We start from the raw sequence: 18,731 nt of genomic DNA, 5'->3' as shown, positions 1-18,731 counted from the left end.
AAGATCAACAATAAGAAAGCAAGAAACCCTCCCCGGCCACCCTCGGAGGTTGGAAATGTATAAAAAAGACTTTGTAAGAGCTGTCTCTTTGTAATGTTCAGAGGAGAGGAGCCATAGTGCCCCCTCCACACTGTTAGCCTGGTTCAGGGCAGATGTGATCTTTGCTTGTGGCGTTTTTACGATTGTATTTTAATTATAAAATAAATTCTCCTCATTAATCAAACTGGCTAATTCGTTTATAACACATATAATCACCAATGAATCTCACAATGAAACTTGGTCATTGCAATTAATATGTCCATTGGTCGAAGTGATGGTCGTAGTCTTGTCAAAGTGAGGGTCACCATCTTGATCTGTCAGGGTGGACAAAAAAGCCCATGAAACACAAAATACAATGGGTTAATATATGCTCATGCTAGGTGAGAACTCCCAGGTACTTTCCCTGGGGGGCTGAGAGCTTTCAGTCCTGTCTTGAGGTGACTTTATGATACTCTATCCCCTATTATCTGCTTTATGCCCATATGCCCAGACATGGGTACTGTAACTTTAATCTAGGTCTAGGGAGCGGGGGGGGGAAGCTGGGGGAATTCTTTCAGTGGTTTGTGTTTAAACACACATCCTCCCCTGTTCTTTCTCAGTAGAGAAGGAGTGATTTATTAAAAATATGGATATTGATCTAGTACTGATATCCAACTGTGGCGGACAAAGACTCTCTAACAGTTTTAAGTTAGAAAGTGTGTGTTTATTGTGATGCTGGGCAGCATGCGGGATAGCTCCCAAATACACACTGTGATTTACAGGTGATTACAGAATCCTTTTATCTATACAAGTATTGAATACCCAAAATACAAATGCATATTCATAACTTTGGTCCATCCCATTCCCCACTTCATATGGTAATTAGTTCAAAAGCTATTAGGCATGAGTAGTTTGATCCTTGAAATGGGTCAGTGGTCCCTTTCATGGGGAGGGGTCCCAAAATGAGGAAGTAAATTAAGTCTTCCTCGTTCTGACCTTTCTACCTTTTCAATGCAAATATGACAAATGAACTCTTGGTAGAACTCCCATTCCCGGTCTTCAATTGGTTTCAGAACAGAGGAGGCCTAAAATTGTCTTATGTTCCTAAAAGCTATTTATCAGTTTCTATATTCTTCATTATAAACCCAGATAACCAAACATTATGTTGACAAGCAATCAATTATTAGTTAACTACTAACTCTTAACTTCATCAAGGCCTACCCATTTATTTTGATTAACTCCAATAAAGCTTATCTTTAACTAAAACCTCAGATACTCTAAAATCCCTAAATTTCTTAAAGTTTATGTCTCAGGAGAGTTAATCACTTTGCTTTTAGCTAGCTTCTTTTTTGTTAGCTGAGGCAAGAAGTTTTCCCAGGACTTCATACAGCTTCTTTGTTGACTTCTGTGGCTTCTTCTGGACCTGTTCAGCTTTGCTCTGGTCCAAGAACAGACCATAGCCGGGAGCCAGTGGGGAGGCCCCGGGATGTTGGGATGTCGCATCCTGGCTCTTGACCTCGGGAAGAGCTAAGCCACACCTACAGAAAGAACTCTGAATTCACCAGCTTTCTCCACAGTAAGATGGTTTTAATAATTAACATTATTCTTTTTTTCCCGTGCCTGTGTGCACTTTGTGTGTGTTAAAAAAACAGTTTTTTTTCACTTTCCTCCAAGAAATTACTTTCATTTGGTCAGAGGAGGCAGTGCCAAAACCTGCTTTCTTTAAAGGAGACGTTCATTTCAGGATGTTTCCTCCTAACTTGTCTCAAACCGAGACAAGTCCTCTGGTGAAAGGCCTCAGAAATGAGTCTGGACACACTTTGGGAGCCTTTGATGGTTTATGATGTCATCGTTGAGTTACAGACAGCAGAATGAGCAACACATACACCCTAGGTCTCTTCAGAAGGCATTAAGCAAGCTTTATTACAAACTCCCCATATTTAGAAGCAGGATCGTTCACCCAGAACCTGGTTGGTCCTTAAAACAACACCTTTCACACCATAAGTTGATTAGGAACAACACCTTCTTGTACATCTCTTTCCATAAACATCACATACGTGCATTCCACGTGTTCAAAAACAGCAGGTGCACAGACTGAGATAAGAATTGTTTTAATTCTTTCTCATAGTTCTCACAGCTTTCCCAGAACAATGCCTGGGAAACCAATCTGTTTGGCTCTCTGACCAACTTGTCACATCCACATTATGACACCTTCTAAGACATGACAGCTGCCTCTCACCTCTGTGCAGTTGAGCCAGTTATGCCCCATCAGAAGGGATGAATACCCTTAGGCCTATGTTTAACTCTCCCATGTGAATGTGACCTTCCCCAGGGGTTGGGGGGGAGATTTTACAATTTAGCCAATTTTTGTAAGGGAGGACAGTTGTCATGGTAAAAAGCACCATCCTATCTCTGCAGGGTCTGCCTCATCTAGTTTGTAGCTTCCATGGTAGGTGTTCCTCTCTGTTTTATGCAGACCAGAGGATGTGCCACCACACATCCAAACACACCTCCTTCCCCTAAGGGAGTGCAAACCTAGCCTCAGAAAAGCACCCTGCTGCCTCTACAAAGGGCTGATTGTTTTGAGTCATTAGCCATCAACATTTCAGTCTCTCACAACCGCATCTTCACTCACAGCAGGAAGAACTTTCTTCCTCCAGTCCCCATTTTGTGGTCAATCCACTTGAGAGGTGCGGGAAGAGTGACTGCAATTGAAGACTGAGGCAAATGTCATGGTTTAGCCCTGGCACAAAGCCAGTGCCCCCATGAGAATACCCTCTCCCTGGTGTCTGCTGTGAGATGTGACCAGGAATAAGCAAAGCATGCACCAGGTTAGAAATAAAGAAAACTTTATTAACTAAACTACAAGAAAAGAAGAAAGAAAAAAAAAACCATAAGGGAAAAAATGAAAAACCTTACAAAAGCACTTTCCTCCTCCCCCCCACCAAATTTCCCAATGCAATACATTCCCCCAAAATCACCAACTCTCAGTCTGGCACCACCCTTTAGAATACTCAATCTTCAGTTCATGAAGAGGAGAGGAGTCCTTCTTGCACCATAGGCTTCCCCTGGAAACACGTTGAAACCTCGTGTGCTTCCATGTCACTCAGCACCGCCCAGGAAGTCCTTTTGCCATGGTGACACCTTTCCTTCCATGCCCAGTGCTCTCACCACTGTGCATGGACCAGAGCTGCTTCTAGGGTTGTCTTTCAAGGATGCCTTGTCTCACTCCAAAAAAAGGCACAGTCTCTCCTTCGGGACATCTGTCCCCCCCAATTTTTCACCCCCTGGGACCAAGGGGTACCCACTCTGAACCCTCCTGGTTCTGAGGCACTGCCTCCCCCTAAATGCAGTCTCTGTGTCACAGGAAAAAAATGGTTCAGTCTATGGCCACACAAGAAAAGTCCAGGCAAAAGGCCACTCCGTCATCTCTCCCCCACTCAAGAGTCTTCTGTGCTTCCCTTGTGGCCCATTCCCTCTTATCTTATCTCTTTTCTTATTCAGCTCCAGGAGGATCAGCATTTGCAAGGTCTCAATCATGCAGGAAAAGGGTTAAAATTTTCAGTCTCTGCCTGTCCGGAACTCCTACGCTGCCCGACCACTCCTCCCCCTTCTCCTCCTGGGCCAGCACCGCTATCGAATTCAGATGCTGGCTCTCTCTCTCTCTCTTCTCTGGGGCGCGGGGGGGGGGGGGGGGGGCGGGGGGGGGGGGGGGGGCTGCCTGATGTGACTTGGTCTCTTCTACCCTTCCATCTTTGGGCTGGGCCTACCTCATGGCCGAGTGGCTTTTCCCCTCTCCCCGCCCAGCCAGCAGCTGGGACAGGGGGAGAGATGCAAAGCCTTTCCCGACGGAAGTCCCAAGAGAAACTCCCAGGGACGAAGCTCTGGTTTTTAACCCCTGTGTGTTCTCAGAGGTGTGTCCAAACCCCACTGGCCACTGGCCACATCAGGTGCCAATATCAAAATCTGAGCACCCATTGGTTTGACCACAGCATCTCAGAATTCCCACTTCCTGGTCAAACCAGCACAGGCAAAAAAGTTGTTGAGTACCTCAGTCTTCTCCTCATCTGTTGTTAATGGTTTGCCAGTATTGTTTATCAGGCTTTGTTTATTTCAGCCTCATTGTAACTTCAAATATTCCATATCCATAGGAAACATTTAGGGGCATGGTTTAGTGGTGGACTTAGCAGTGCTGGGTTAATGGTTGGATTCAATGATCGTAGAGGCCTTTTCTAACCTTAATAATTCTATGATTCTATGAAGTGGAAAGAGAAATGGATTTGTCTGCAGGATGGCTTAGAAGACCTGCCCATGTGTATTTTCATTATACTGCATGAGGATGTTTCTATGGCTTTAGAAAACTAATTTATCTTCTTGGTGGGAGAAAATCATATTTGCCTAAAATAAAAAGATTGCTTTCCATCATCGATCATGAGAATTTAATATATTTCTCATGCTTTGTTTCTTGATGAAGACATGTTAACCTGCAGATCCCTGGAGGTTAAAGTCATAGTCCATAAACCCCTTCGAGGAGACCAAAAAAAGGGGGGCAATATGGCTTTGTTTGGAGTATCTGGTGTCTAAATTGATTGTACTGGGAATGGCTGTGAAGTGAAACTATCTGTGATGTGCACTGAGGATGTGCATCCTGCTCATTGGGAAAAGATTCCTCACTTTATAGGCAGATTGAGGTCTGGGACTTCATTAAGAAACAGTCGCATTTTTGAGTTTTTAGTACCTTGGTTATTAGCAATAATATTTTAAAATTATAGAAATTATACAATGGGGAATATATGGAAGCCACCTTCTCCAGCATGTTTCACCAGTGGGACTATTTGTGCTGAAGTACTTCAATAACCTGAATATGTTCAAGATAAATAATCCGAAAATGCATAAGAAATGGGAGGGGGAGAATTGGTAATATGGGATTCCCTATTTGTGATGCATTTACTTTTCTATCCTATTTAAGTCTGAGTTGTTTGTTTTCTTGAATGGTCTTGAATTGTAAAATCTGATCCGCTTTACTTCTTCCCCTGTTAAGGGTAGAGAGGGCAGCCCTCTTTCTGCAGGGACGATATGTGAGGGCTGATGACTGTAAAGAGGCCTTGAAGGATGAGTGTAAGGTCTTCACCTTAGTGTTGGTAGAATGTGTACCAGAATAACCATGTGAACCCATTTGCTAGTGTTATAAATGATCAAATGTGAGCCAAAATTATCAAAAATTTTGAAAAAATTTATTAATTTGTCTGCAAGACTGAAGTTCGGTCTTCGAAACCACCACAGTCAAAGAGCGTCAAGCCTGGGATCAGCGCCGGGTGAACGCAGATCTGACCTCCCAAGTGTCAGAGTCGCCTCAGTTCACGCTCGCGGCTTCGCTCAGCGAGGTTTTATACAGTTTATTCTGCCCAAGGCAAAGATGACCAAATTTCCTTTGTGTCTCTTCACATGCATCGCTGTTGCTTTTCATGTGCAGAGGTGGACAAAAGCCTCGTCCAGGTGTGCCATTGGTGTCAATTGGCTCCGGAGGAGCCGTGCATTCAGATGTATCAGAGTGGCGTTGCTGACTATCTTGATAGATGCAATCGGCAAGGCGATAATCGCTTTCGGGTGGCTCCCGACAACTCAGGAAACAGACAATCATCATCCTGGAAGCTTCTATTCTTACATTAAGGTGTAGATTGTTATCTTGTGTCTGGGAACTAGTTGAATCTGAATAAGACAGCTGCTCCCGGCCAGGGTGGCCAAAAGACATGGTTTGGATTTCACAATATTTTTATACCATACATTAATAGCATGAATTATCCCTACCATATATTACCCTAGTGTGCATGGCAGAGGTGGCACAGTGCACGGTTCCAATGTTCCCTGCCTGGTTTTAGAGCAAGGAGAAGTCATGACACCATGACTCCTTGAAGAAATAGGATGACTTTCCCCATCTTTTTTGGCGACAACAGGCTCTGATAGCTGCTGAGAAAGAGTATCTCCATCCTTAGAGATATTCAAAAGCCATATGGATGTCATCTTAGGCACCTGATTTGACTAGGTGACCTTTAAAGGTCCCTTCCAACCCAAACTATTCTATATTAGATGATCCTGCTTGAGCAAGAGGGTTGGATAAAATGAGCTTCAGAGGTTCCTTCCCACCTCAATGGCTCTGTGACTCTGAAGCTGTGTCTTTATGACAGGAATAGCACTGCACCCACTGGACCTTAGTGAGTTTGAAGGTTATGGAAAAGAGGGGCAGAAGTCAGAGCTGAGTCTATAAATTATCTGCTCCATGTTGTCCGCAGCTTTGTGTCCTCAAGGCTGTAACTCTCACTTCTTGCCTTCATTGGTGCACTTTTGCAGTGGGCAAGGGGACTCTGCATTGCAGTGAGCATTGATTCATATAGGAGCAGAGGAGCCCACATGCAGAGCTGGAACACTTAAGCAGCTGGCAGTGGGAGAGGCTGTGCCAGTCAGTGTTGTGGTTGGGATAGTGCTTTGTGCCTTCTGGCCAGTAACTGCCTTTCCCTCCCTCCTAGAATGGCAACAAGGAGAGCTCCCTTGACATGCTGGGCACGGACATCTGGGCTGCCAACACCTTTGACTCCTTCAGGTAAGTCAGTTTTTAAATGCTTTAAGTGAGAGATGGACTGTGGCGTCTCAGCCTTTGCCTGCATATCCACCCTGCTAGAATCCAAGCACCAGTGAATACCCTGCCAGTACTTGCATCACTGCTCCTCCTCCCCTCCATCCCAATTTAACCTGCAGCACTAAGAACAGTCAGTCTACTTAAAGTGTCCTATGTGCTTTGGAGAAGCTTCTGAATGGATTTGCAGTCCAAACATCTGAAAGTGATACTGATTAAATTACTTGTAATCATCCAAGAGCTGCACAGGCAAGACTTGAGGCAGTTTTGAGCTACTGCTCCAGGTTTTTACACTTCTATTAAATGGAGGTGTGATTATGTGTTGGCTTTGCAGCTACTGGAAAGAGCTCTTCAATTCATGCTTCAACATGGAGAAAGAAGTGAGATATGTTTTCTGTCCAGTTTTATGCATCTCTCTCTGTGTGCCTGGAGCACTGCAAGAATCTATGGGGGTTGAGTTCCCACCTGGCACTTCCTCAAGGCCATTGGAGCAGGTTGTGCAGGACCAGAGAGAATATCTCCATTGCATGGACCAGACCACTACCTGTTGCAATACCCCCTTTATATAGAGAGCAAGTATAGCTTGCAAGGTGCGTGTTGGATCACGCTGCATCATTTTACAAAACTAGGGGTTTAGATCAAGCAACAGGAGCTCAGTATCTCAAAAACAAAAAAAAAAAAGAGAAAAAAATTAAAAGAAAGGAGACAGAAGTAGGAACAGAAATATGAAGACTGGAGGCCTCCATCCATGCGTTCTGCAGCAGGGAGTGGTGATTTGTGAAATATCAACTTTCCTTGCCTGTAGGCTCCTATGTGCCCTCTCGTCTTCAGCTCAGTGGTGTTTAGTTAGTAGTGAACTTTCTTTCTTTGATTTTTCCCGTTTTTCTTTCCTAGTGGTGCGACATGGGACTTGCAGTCTGAAAAACTAGATTTCACCCAATTTCACAAGAAGCTGCAAAACAACTCCAAACACCTGTTGCCTCAAAAAGACAGAGAAGGGTGAGTGCTGTGCATGCAACACCGTGCTGAGAGGGACCGATTTGATTTTTCTTATAGATGAGTAATGAGATGGTTGGCTCTCAAAACTAAGGGGTGAACATTATATGTATGTTAAGAGAAGTTTCGTAGATGTATATGTATGTTACTGTAATATGTCCTCCCCCCCCCCACTGTTATCATGGGATCACCTTGGTAGTCAGAGCATTTGTGAGGGTTGACTTGTTACTATAGTAATACCTGACCTCCAATCAAGGTAGGAGAAAGTGAACTCCACCACTGGACAGCAAGGAAGGTGTTGACTGACAGGACTCTAGGAGGGGCTAGAGATATAGAAGGGGGAGCATCCATTTTGAAGATGAGCCACGTGGCTGGTAGTCACGGGGGGCAGGGGAGCTCCCAGTGCTGCAATTTTTCCTTATTTAGTCCTTTTGTTGTATTTTTGTTAAGGTTTAATAAACCTTTAAAATTTTAAAAGTGAGTGGTTGTTTCTCACAATTTTTATTTATGCCTCAACATATGTTATACATGAGGTGAAAAATTACTATAGGGACTGTGCATGTGCTGGGAGCCTTAACAGGTATCATATGTTAAGGGGAGACATCACCTGGCAGCCAGTCAGGGGAGAGAATGCTTTTGGGAATGGGCTGCGAGTGACCTCCTCCCCCTTTGCCAGGGGGACAGACTCCTGGATGCCTGGGAAAAAATGCCCAGGAAATCAGGCTATGGGAGGAGCCATAGCACATAAAAGCAGTTAACTCCACCACAACTGGGGGCATTTTTCCAGCTTGATCCCCCTCCCCCCTGCCTTTTCCTCCCTGCAGTCCTGCTTCCCACTCCACACCTGTCGATCTGCACTGCTTTGCTGCTTCCCTGAGGCAGCTCATCATCACGACAACCTAGTGTGTTGTGAACAAAATTCGGTTAATATTTTTTTTGTGAGAAAAAGTTACAAAAAGGCAGCCAGAGCACTGTAGCTGCCCAAGTTCTTCGTGTTTTGTTATTGTAATCATGGGTCGTTGAGGCTAATCGCTCCTTTTGTATTAGCAGAGCCTCGCCCGAGGCTAAGGTGTTCTTTTCCCAGAAGGGTGAAGAGACCTGAGAAGGTGGGGGGGGGCTATGCAAAGTGACTCCAAGACCACAATGCAGCATGGGTCCCCTGGTGTACAGAGAAGACCCCAAAACAACGAGCCGCCTAAGAGTTGAGAGACTAGAGTGATGTCTAGACGTGAGGAGCCGAATGCTGAGCCTGCAGAGATGCGGAACACCTTCAGACCCTCTCGCCCTGACCAAGAGAGACGACCCCGGCGGTGAGACCAGGCCGACTGAGTGGGAGGGGCACCACCTGGCGGGGAATACCACGCCCAAAAGGCTCCCACGAGGACTGGATTCCCCCAGTTCAGCCCCTTGTGGACAGAGCTGCGCATATCCTCCTCCTCTGAGTCGCCCTGGGAGACGACGGGAAATGCAGACCCCCCGAGCCGCCCAATCCTGAGCTGATCACTTTTAATAAAGGCATTAAAAAGGAGAAGAAGTCTCCTGGCCCTTTGTTTATTTCAGCTGGGGGCTCTCATCTGGAATAGCCACGCCGCAAGAGGACTCAGGACTGGCCATCTTGGATCTTCAGAGGACAGCTGGCTACCAGGACCAAGAGGGATTGGCTCAGGACAGCGACGCAGAGGAGCACCGGAGCACCGGACTGGTGAGAAATCCGGTGGCGGGAGTGGGAGACGTGCACATGTGTGTGAGTGAGACGAGGGCCGGCAGCCGGACCTTCGAAGCGAGAGGGACCCCTCAGTACCGCGTTTCCTGACTCCTGCGAAGGGGCAGGCCAGAAACAGGGGAAAGCGAGTGGAATTAGCATGAGTGAAGTCGTCTCCCAAGGAAGAATAAAGGGCCCCCCCCACTCCGGGCATGCAGAGTGAATTACTGTGTATGAGTGGCATGCACCCCAAAGTCCTGACAGAGGGAGGTCAGGCACTTTTGTAAGTCTCGAGAAGGATTCGCGTAAGATTTGTCAGTCCCGAGAAGGATTCGGGTGTTTTCGCAAGCCCTGCAGGCAAAGTAAGTCCTGACAAAGGGAGTCAGGCACAAACGCCAGTGAAGGAGGCTGTGGTTTGCCTTTAAGTCCTGATACGGTGAAGCCTAAAAATTGGCGAGTTAGGCAAACTAAAAATCAGGCAGTTGTTTTTCCTGACTGAGGGAGTCAGGCACGACCCGGATTCTTGGCCGAGGCTTCGTGTGTTCAAGTCCCGATAGATGTAAGACCTGACGCTGGGAAAGTTGGGCAATCAAGAGATTGGGCAGTTGTTTCAGTATAAAGTCCTGAGCATCAGGCAGAAATTTGAACTTCAGTGGAGGAGGCTGAAGCTCCTCAGACAAGGTTTTTTTGAAATTACCGGTCAGTTGAGGCACCTTTGAGTCTTTGTTATTGAGACCTGAAAAATGGGATGTTGTAGTAGTAAAAAGACCGGCAAGAGACTGAGAGATATACCTCCCGGTAGTCCCTTAGGAGAACTGTTAGTGAAATGGGATTCTATAGAGGCCACGGAGGGATTAGATAAAGCGAAAATGATCCATTATTGTATGGAAGTGTGGCCAGAATTAGAACTGCAAGGGGGATGGCCTTGGTGTGGGACAAAGGATAAGTGGATGTGCCAACTATTAAATAATTATCTGACAGCTCGAAGAGATACTGATCCTGAGCAATTGTTGTATGTGGCTTGCTGGGTAAAGAGCGCTATTGGGGATGAAGGGGTGCGAATTTGTAAGGTACAGAGGAAGAAAGAAGGGAATGAAGGAGGGGATGATGGAACTAGTAAAAGATGGGACCCCCTGGATTATTTGCCTCCTTCTGCCCCTCCACCTTATAATCCTCTTCTACAAGCACCTCAAATGGCAGGTCCGGTTCCTCCCCCGGCCGCCATCTCACTACCACCTGCTCAAATTCCTCCTTCTTCCTCTTCAGCTTCCGCTATGATAAACCCAGTATCTCCTCCAACCACTCCCTCACCGCCCACTTCAGCTCCTCCAGATCCTTCAGCATCACCACAAGTGCCTACTCCACCTGCTACATTCTCCACCCCTTCTCCAGCTCCGCTGAATATTCACTCAGGCTCTTTTCCCCCTCTCCCCCTCCTATTGCTGTCCCTTTACCTCCTCCTAGTTGGGGCACACATGCCTCCTTGCCCGATGAACAGCTATCAGCAAGTACACCTGCTGATGGGCAGGAAGTTCACGGTAACCCAGAGATCCCTCAAAGTAGTTTGGCATCTGAAGATGGGCCGTACTGTAGCACCAGCTCCAAGACCTCCAAGGCGGAGAGACTCTTTCCCCTCAGAGAGGTTCCTATGGGAGGAATAGCGGGAGGTGTTGGCTTTGTGAATGCTTCCCTAACTGCTTCTGAGGTGAGAGGATTCAAGAAAGAGTTGGGGCATTTAGTGGAGGACCCAGTGGGCATAGCCAACCAAGTGGAACAATTTCTAGGTCCAAATATCTACACTTGGGGGGAGATGAATTCCATCCTGAGTATATTATTTTCCCCAGAAGAGGTCCGGATGATAAGGGCGGCTGGCATAAGAATATGGGAGAAAGATAACAGTCCAGGACTCCAGGTGCCATCAGGTGAACAGAAATTGCCCTAACGGAGCCCAGCTGCAACCCTAACCAGGAGGAGGGGAGGAAGGCCATGAGGGAATATAGGTCTTTGATAATTCAGGGGATCAAAGAGTCAGTTCCCAAAGGAACTAACACCCAATTGGCATTTGAGGGTGCACAAGAGAAGGATGAAGCTCCTGCTGCTTGGCTAAATCGCCTAAGGCGGAACTTCCAGTTGTACTCTAAAATAGACACAGACACCCCAGAAGGTCAAATGCTACTAAAAGTCCAATTTGTTACCAAATCTTGGCCTGATATAAGGAGAAAACTGGAAAAGATGGAAGATTGGCAAGAGAAGGACATAAATGAATTGTTAAAAGAGGCATTGAAGGTGTATTTAAGGAGGGAGGAAGAAAAAGCAAAGGCCAAGGCTAAGGTAATGGTTGCTGTAGCTAGAGAAAGTGCAGGGGGGGCAGGTCCACCATCAGGAGGAGGCAGAGGTAGGCCAGTACCGACAGGTGCACAAAGGATTGAGAGACCTCAAGTCCCTTTGAGAGGACGACAGTGTTATTACTGTGGGGAGGCAGGACACACCAGGAGGTTTTGTAAAAAGCTCAGTCTCGATGAGGCAATAGCCAAGGAACAGGACAATTTAGGGAGGATTCTTAAGGGGGAGGACTAGGGGTGTCAAGGGCTTTTTACTATAGGGGACCCGATGAAACATCTAGAAGAGCCCTTGGTAAACTTTGAAGTGGGACCCCTAAATGAGGAATTTGAATTTTTGGTTGATACAGGGGCAGATAAGTCCTGTCTAAACAAAATACCACAAGGTATGGAAATTGGGAGAAAATTTTGTGAAGTATTGGGTGCAGAGGGGAGACCATTTAGAGCATCGGTGATTGAAGAAGTGAAAATAATTGGAAACTCAAGGCAGTGTGAAGCTAATTTTCTTTATCTGCCTAACTTAGAAAAAAGTTTGTTAGGAAGGGATCTGCAAGTTCATTTGGGGGTTGGGATTGTTCCAAGGGAAGGGAGAATGGTAGTACAAGTGATGAAGCTGTCTCAAGGAGATGTTGCAGAGATAAATCCTGTGGTATGGGCTGAGGGGGGGAAGAGAGGCTTATTAGACATTCCACCGATAACAAAAAAATGCAGGATGATACCTCACCCATACGTGTTAAACAGTATCCGATTTCCCTAGAAGGAAAGAAGGGACTTGCTATAGTCATTGAACAACTGTTGCAAGAGGGAATTTTAGAACCCTGCATGTCACCACATAATACCCCTATACTGGCAGTTAAAAAGGCTGAAGGGAAATATAGGCTGGTGCAAGATTTGAGGGAAGTCAACAAAAGAACCATTGCCAGACATCCAGTTGTGCCCAACCCATATAGTCTCTTAAGCAGAATTCCAAGAGAACATGCTTGGTTCACTGTTACAGATTTGAAGGATGCTTTCTGTGCGTGTCCTCTGGCAACAGAAAGTAGGGATTGGTTTGCCTTTGAATGGGAGGACCCGGGTACAAAAAGGAGACAACAGCTAAGGTGGACCCGATTACCACAGGGGTTCACTGAATCCCCCAATCTCTTTGGACAAGCTTTAGAGAGTTTGTTGGAACAATTTGTCCCTGAACAAGAAGTGCAGATCCTGCAGTATGTTGATGACCTGATGGTATCAGGAAAGGAAAAAGATCAGGTCAGACAAACTAGTATTAAACTTTTGAATTTTCTGGGGGAGAAAGGACTAAAAGTGTCCCAAGGGAAACTACAATTTGTGCAATCAGAAGTAACATACTTGGGGCACATAATAGGGGGAGGGTATAAGAAATTAAGCCCCGACAGAATTTCAGGTATTTTAGCTCTCCCGGCCCCAAAAACGAAAAGAGATGTGAGAAAACTCCTGGGCTTGTTTGGGTATTGTAAGTTATGGTTAGACCAATACACACAGAGTGTGAAATTTCTGTACAATAAACTAGTGGATCCAGAACCCCTTATTTGGACAGCTGAAGATGATCAACAATTGGAAAACTTAAAAAACAAATTGTCTTCTGCCCCGGTCTTAAGCTTACCAGACCTCAGGAAGGGCTTTGACCTGTTTGTGAGTGCAGAAGGAGGTATAGCCTATGGAGTATTAACTCAAGAGTGGGGAGGGTGCAGGAAACCTGTGGCGTACATATCCAAATTGTTAGATCCAGTGGCTAGAGGCTGGCCAGTTTGCATACAGGCAGTAGCAGCAACCGCAGTTCTGATAGAGGAGACTCAAAAATTGACCTTACAAGGAAAAATTAAAGTCCATACTCCTCATGATCTTAGGGCAGTACTGAGACAGAGAGCTCCGCAGTGGTTAACCGATGCTAGAATATTAAAATATGAGATAATACTAATAAATACAGAGGACTTAGAATTTATCACATCAAATGCCCTCAATCCAGCACAATTCTTAATGGGAGAGCCTATAGAGAATTTAGAACATGATTGTCTTGAATTGGTTTATCTCCAAACAAAAGTAAGAGAAGATTTGGAAGATCAGCCTCTAGCAACTGGAAGAAGCTTATTCATAGATGGCTCTTCGAGGGTAGTAAATGGAAAAAGAGCTTCAGGTTATGCCATTATAGATGGAGAAACATTACAAATTGCAGAAAAAGGGAAACTATCCCCAAACTGGTCAGCCCAAAGTTGCGAAATATATGCCCTGAAAAGGGGACTGGGCCTACTGGAGGGGGACCAGGGAACCATTTATACGGACTCCCAATATGCATATGGGACAGTTCACACATTTGGGAAAATATGGGAGGAACGTGGGTATTTAAGTTCAAAGGGAAAGAGCTTAGCCCATGAGAACCTAGTCTGATCAGTACTCGAAGCCCTACATAAACCTACAGAAATAGCAGTGGTCCATATAAAGGGGCACCAAAGAGGAGACAGTTTAGAAGTTAGGGGAAACCGACTGGCTGATCAAATAGCCAAAGAAGCAGCTTTAGAACCAGGAGATCCAGTAAAAATTTTGAAGACAAAAATGACGCCTGAAAAAGGAGAAGAACCTGTATTTAGTGAAGAAGAATTAGAAGCAATAAAAGATTTAAAGTTACATCAAGGACAACAGGGGGAGTGGGTAACCTCAGATGGACGGGTGTTTTTGAATAAAGCACTGGCTCGGACAGTGCTAACAGAACCACATAAATTAACTCACTGGGGAGTCCAAGGACTATGTGATCATTTCCTAAGAAATAACCTATGCATCGGTGTATATAGCCTGGCTAAGGCTGTTACCAGAGGGTGCGTCATTTGTCAAAAAGTGAACCAGAAAGTTATGAGAAAAGTAGCACCTGGAGGAAGGGAATTAGCCCTGAGACCCTTCCAAAGCATACAGATAGATTTCACTGAGATGCCTCCAGTACAAGGGTACAGATATTTACTGGTTATAGTTGATCATCTCACACACTGGGTAGAAGCCTTCCCGACCAGGAGGGAAACGGCTCAAGTTGTGGCAAAAGCAATCCTAGAGAACATTATCCCCAGATATGGTATGGTGAACACCATAGATTCAGACCGAGGTCCACATTTTGTGTCCCAAACATTACAAAATATAATTGGGGCTTTAGGAATAAAATGGAGGTTGCATACTCCATGGCACCCCCAGAGTTCTGGGAGGGTGGAGCGAATGAACAAAACTCTCAAAAATGTGTTAACTAAATTGATTGAAGAAACAAAAATGAATTGGCTGAAATGTTTGCCCCTAGCGCTATTGCGCATCAGAACAAGACCTCGGGCTGACATAAGAATTTCACCTTATGAAATGATGTTTGGGCTGCCATTCTTGTTAACACCTTATAGCACAGGAGACTATCTGGAAGGGGAAGAAGCTACCAGAAAGTATTTAGAAATAATTGGAAGAACTCTGGAGGGACTTAGAAAGAAAGGATACCTTCCTCAAACTTCCCCTCTCGACACAAAAGTTCACAATATTAGCCCAGGAGATTGGGTTTTGATAAAATCATGGAATACGGGAACATTAATGCCTAAATTTGAAGGCCCCTTCCAGGTGCTCATGATCACTAATTCAGCTGTGCGGACCAAAGAAAAAGGTTGGACTCATATTACAAGAATAAAAGGGCCAGTGTCACCCCCAGGTACGGGACCAGATCCAACATCAGCTTCCTCTGGCATTGGACCAGAGTCCACATCACTCTCGCCCCCCGGCGCTGGACAAGATTCATCTGCTTCACAAGCTAAATCACCGGAGTATACTGTGGTAAAAGGACCAAAGGATTTAAAGTTGACTCTCAGAAGGAAGAGTCAAATAGACTGAACTGTGTGGGAAAAAATTGGTATCAAGAGTTCTAATATTGCTTAAAATGTTTCAAAACTGTTCTGTGTAAACTATGTCGGTAAAAAGTTTAAGACTGTAAATAAAAAATTCTAGTTAAGTTCCCCAATTTATTTCTAAAGACTCCAGGTTAATCCTCTACAGAACACTCCCCTGGGAGGGGAAACCAAAATTGGTAGGGAACAGACCAAGAGAGGTTTAACCAGAGAAGCGGGTAGAAGGGACTCTAAAGAGCTTGGAAGCTTTTCCTCAGTAAAATTCCCCAAGAGGCAAGGCCAGGTGGGAAGACTGTGCAAGATGACCCATACCGGACTCGTGGGAAGGGTAGTACTGATGGCTCTGATTGCTGGTTGTGCTCAGGGGAGCCCAGCTGAGGGGCACAGTGAATGCTACCAATCCCTCTATGAGGAGGAAGTGAGCTCCTTGTCGAGAGTCCACATCAGTTCTAACCCTGATTGTGTTAACCCCTCCCAATTGGTCCTTTATCAGAAAAATAAGAGAGTGTATTGGATAGCATACAATACTGCCACTTTTAGGCAGCCACTCCTAGGAGAGTGCCCTATAGGGGAAGCCTGGTTGTGCTTTGAATGTGATGCTGCTGAAACGAGCTCAGCAGAACTAGTAAAAAGCAAAGAAATGGTGAAAATGGTAAGAAAAATTGTTTGTTACAAGTATTTATATGAGTGTACTGGAAAAGAGATAAACCCCTTTTGGAACACATTTCAGGGGAGCCCAAAATCCCTAGGTTTGATCTCGTCTGGCAACTGCATTGCTAGAGTGATAAAACCAATTTTCTTATTACCCAAAGAAACTGGATCAAGTTTGGGAGTTCCTATATATAATGATTTGGGAGAAAATAAACAGAACCGGGAAAGTGAAATAGAAATTGAGAAAATCCAAAATTGTAAAAGCCAAATTCGGACCCCAATACCTATGTTAAACAGTCATCAGGCTCCAGGCAGTATTAAAAATAAAGAATTCAATTTTTAAGAACATTTCAAACGAAATAAAAAGATTAGCATGTGTAAATAATGAAGAACAAACTCCTACACTTGATCCCAGTGGTTGGGAGAACCCGGAGATTTTCAAAAAGGATGTATGGGAAAAGGTAGTTTTTCTCGGTGTGTGTATACTTGGAGGATTGCTCTCTTTACTATGCTTATTTATCTGTTTTAGTAGAATAGTACTTGCCTGGCAGACCAACCTGAAGAAACCAAGGAAAGTAACAAGGTTAAGTAACCATGATTACCAAAGTGCACAAGAGATTTATAGTAGATTCAAAACAAAAAAAATTGTGAGTTGATGCGAGCTTAGAATTTAAGCTCGATCAAAGAAAAAGAGGGGGGACTGTTATGAACAAAATTCGGTTAATATTTTTTTTGTGAGAAAAAGTTACAAAAAGGCAGCCAGAGCACTGTAGCTGCCCAAGTTCTTCGTGTTTTGTTATTGTAATCATGGGTCGTTGAGGCTAATCGCTCCTTTTGTATTAGCAGAGCCTCGCCCGAGGCTAAGGTGTTCTTTTCCCAGAAGGGTGAAGAGACCTGAGAAGGTGGGGGGGGCTATGCAAAGTGACTCCAAGACCACAATGCAGCATGGGTCCCCCGGTGTACAGAGAAGACCCCAAAACCACGAGCCGCCTAAGAGTTGAGAGACTAGAGTGATGTCTAGACGTGAGGAGCCGAATGCTGAGCCTGCAGAGATGCGGAACACCTTCGGACCCTCTCGCCCTGACCAAGAGAGATGACCCCGGCGGTGAGACCAGGCCGACTGAGTGGGAGGGGCACCACCTGGCGGGGAATACCACGCCCAAAAGGCTCCCACGAGGACTGGATTCCCCCAGTTCAGCCCCTTGTGGACAGAGCTGCGCATATCCTCCTCCTCTGAGTCGCCCTGGGAGACGACGGGACCTGCAGACCCGCCAAGCCGCCCAATCCTGAGCTGATCACTTTTAATAAAGGCATTAAAAAGGAGAAGAAGTCTCCTGGCCCTTTGTTTATTTCATAGTGCTCCGCTGTTTCCCCAGTGGAACAGCTGCTGCCTGCGCCCTGCCTGCACCCACCCCACAGCCATTGCTGCTGCCATGTTTCCCATGTTGCCCGGCAACAGCCTACCGCAGCTAGCCTGCAGCTGTCAATCACCGACACCAGAGGCAGGCTGCCCGCTGCTGCTAGGGAATAGCGACCAGCTGGTCACAAGAGCAGTGCAGGCTCACCACAGCTTGCAGCACTCACCCCATCTGCCAAGCTGACGCAAACAGGGCGCCTGGGGTCCTAGTGGTAAAGCTGTTCCTGTCTTCTGTTTCTCCCTCCGTCTCTCTTTCCCCCCTCTGCTCTCTTTTCTATTTGTCTTTGGTAAGAACACTTATCTTTTGTGAAAAACACCAAATACTTGTTTTAAAATTCTAAAAGTTTAATAATAATAAAATGGTTATAAAAAAAGTAAAATAATTAGAGTAATAAAAATTTGAACAATTATGATTACGACAGTACGAGGCAATAAAAAACAAAGAGTTACGGACAGTCCGGGTGAGACAGAGTGAAAAATCTCCCAGAGTAAAAATCCATTTTGAATTAGGTGAAATGTCTAGGAAGGGTGAAAAGTCTATAAGGCCAAAGCTGAAGGGAAAACTGCAGGACAGAGATAATCCGGGAAACAAAAAAAACCCCAGAAACGACTGCAAGGGCAGGCCGCCCTGACCCAGGAATTCTTTTTGATAAAGAGGAACTGGTGATAAATGTCACAAGGAGTCCATAAGAATGAATATGTATGAACCTATTGTGAAACTCTATGCATATGTATTTAGGAGCGGAGATAAAAGGAGATCTGAAGTTCTCAGAGGCACGCATGCCCTTTTAGGGAGAGAAATCTCCGCATGCGTCCAGCGCTGCAATAAACAAACATACCAGCTTTACAACTTTTACAAGGTTGTGGAGTTCTCTTCTTTTCTCAGCAAAACATTATGGCAAGCCAGCCAGAGGTTCTCTGTCCCCACAGGGGCAGGGGGGATAGACGGACCTCCAAGGCGCGCCCTAGGATTTTTTTTCCTGGAGGGGCTCCACTCGTCTCGACTTGCCTCCTGCAAGGACAGACAAGGACTTGCTGGCCTGCCGAGGAGGATACGGTATGTTCTGAGGGGCCCCCGGGGGAAAAGAGAGCTAGGGAG

At 45.5% G+C, this 18,731-nt stretch overlaps 1 protein-coding gene across 1 annotated transcript in view; it reads left to right on the top strand.

The window, feature by feature from the left end:
• LOC128941423 (CBP80/20-dependent translation initiation factor-like) overlaps positions 1-18,731 on the top strand; it is a 487,587-nt gene that overhangs the window by 65,559 nt on the left and 403,297 nt on the right. The window contains exons 6-7 of the mRNA XM_054283182.1: positions 6,543-6,616; positions 7,544-7,648. Coding sequence (XP_054139157.1) covers positions 6,543-6,616; positions 7,544-7,648 — 179 coding nt within the window. The remainder of the gene's footprint in view (positions 1-6,542; positions 6,617-7,543; positions 7,649-18,731) is intronic.

This window comes from Melozone crissalis, unplaced genomic scaffold (genome assembly GCF_028551555.1).
Source record: "Melozone crissalis strain CALT ecotype California unplaced genomic scaffold, PUWL_Pcris_2 ptg000035l_1, whole genome shotgun sequence".
NCBI lineage: Eukaryota > Metazoa > Chordata > Aves > Passeriformes > Passerellidae > Melozone > Melozone crissalis.
Note: the sequence above shows the minus strand (reverse complement) of the source record. Positions and strands in the feature narration are given on the sequence as shown.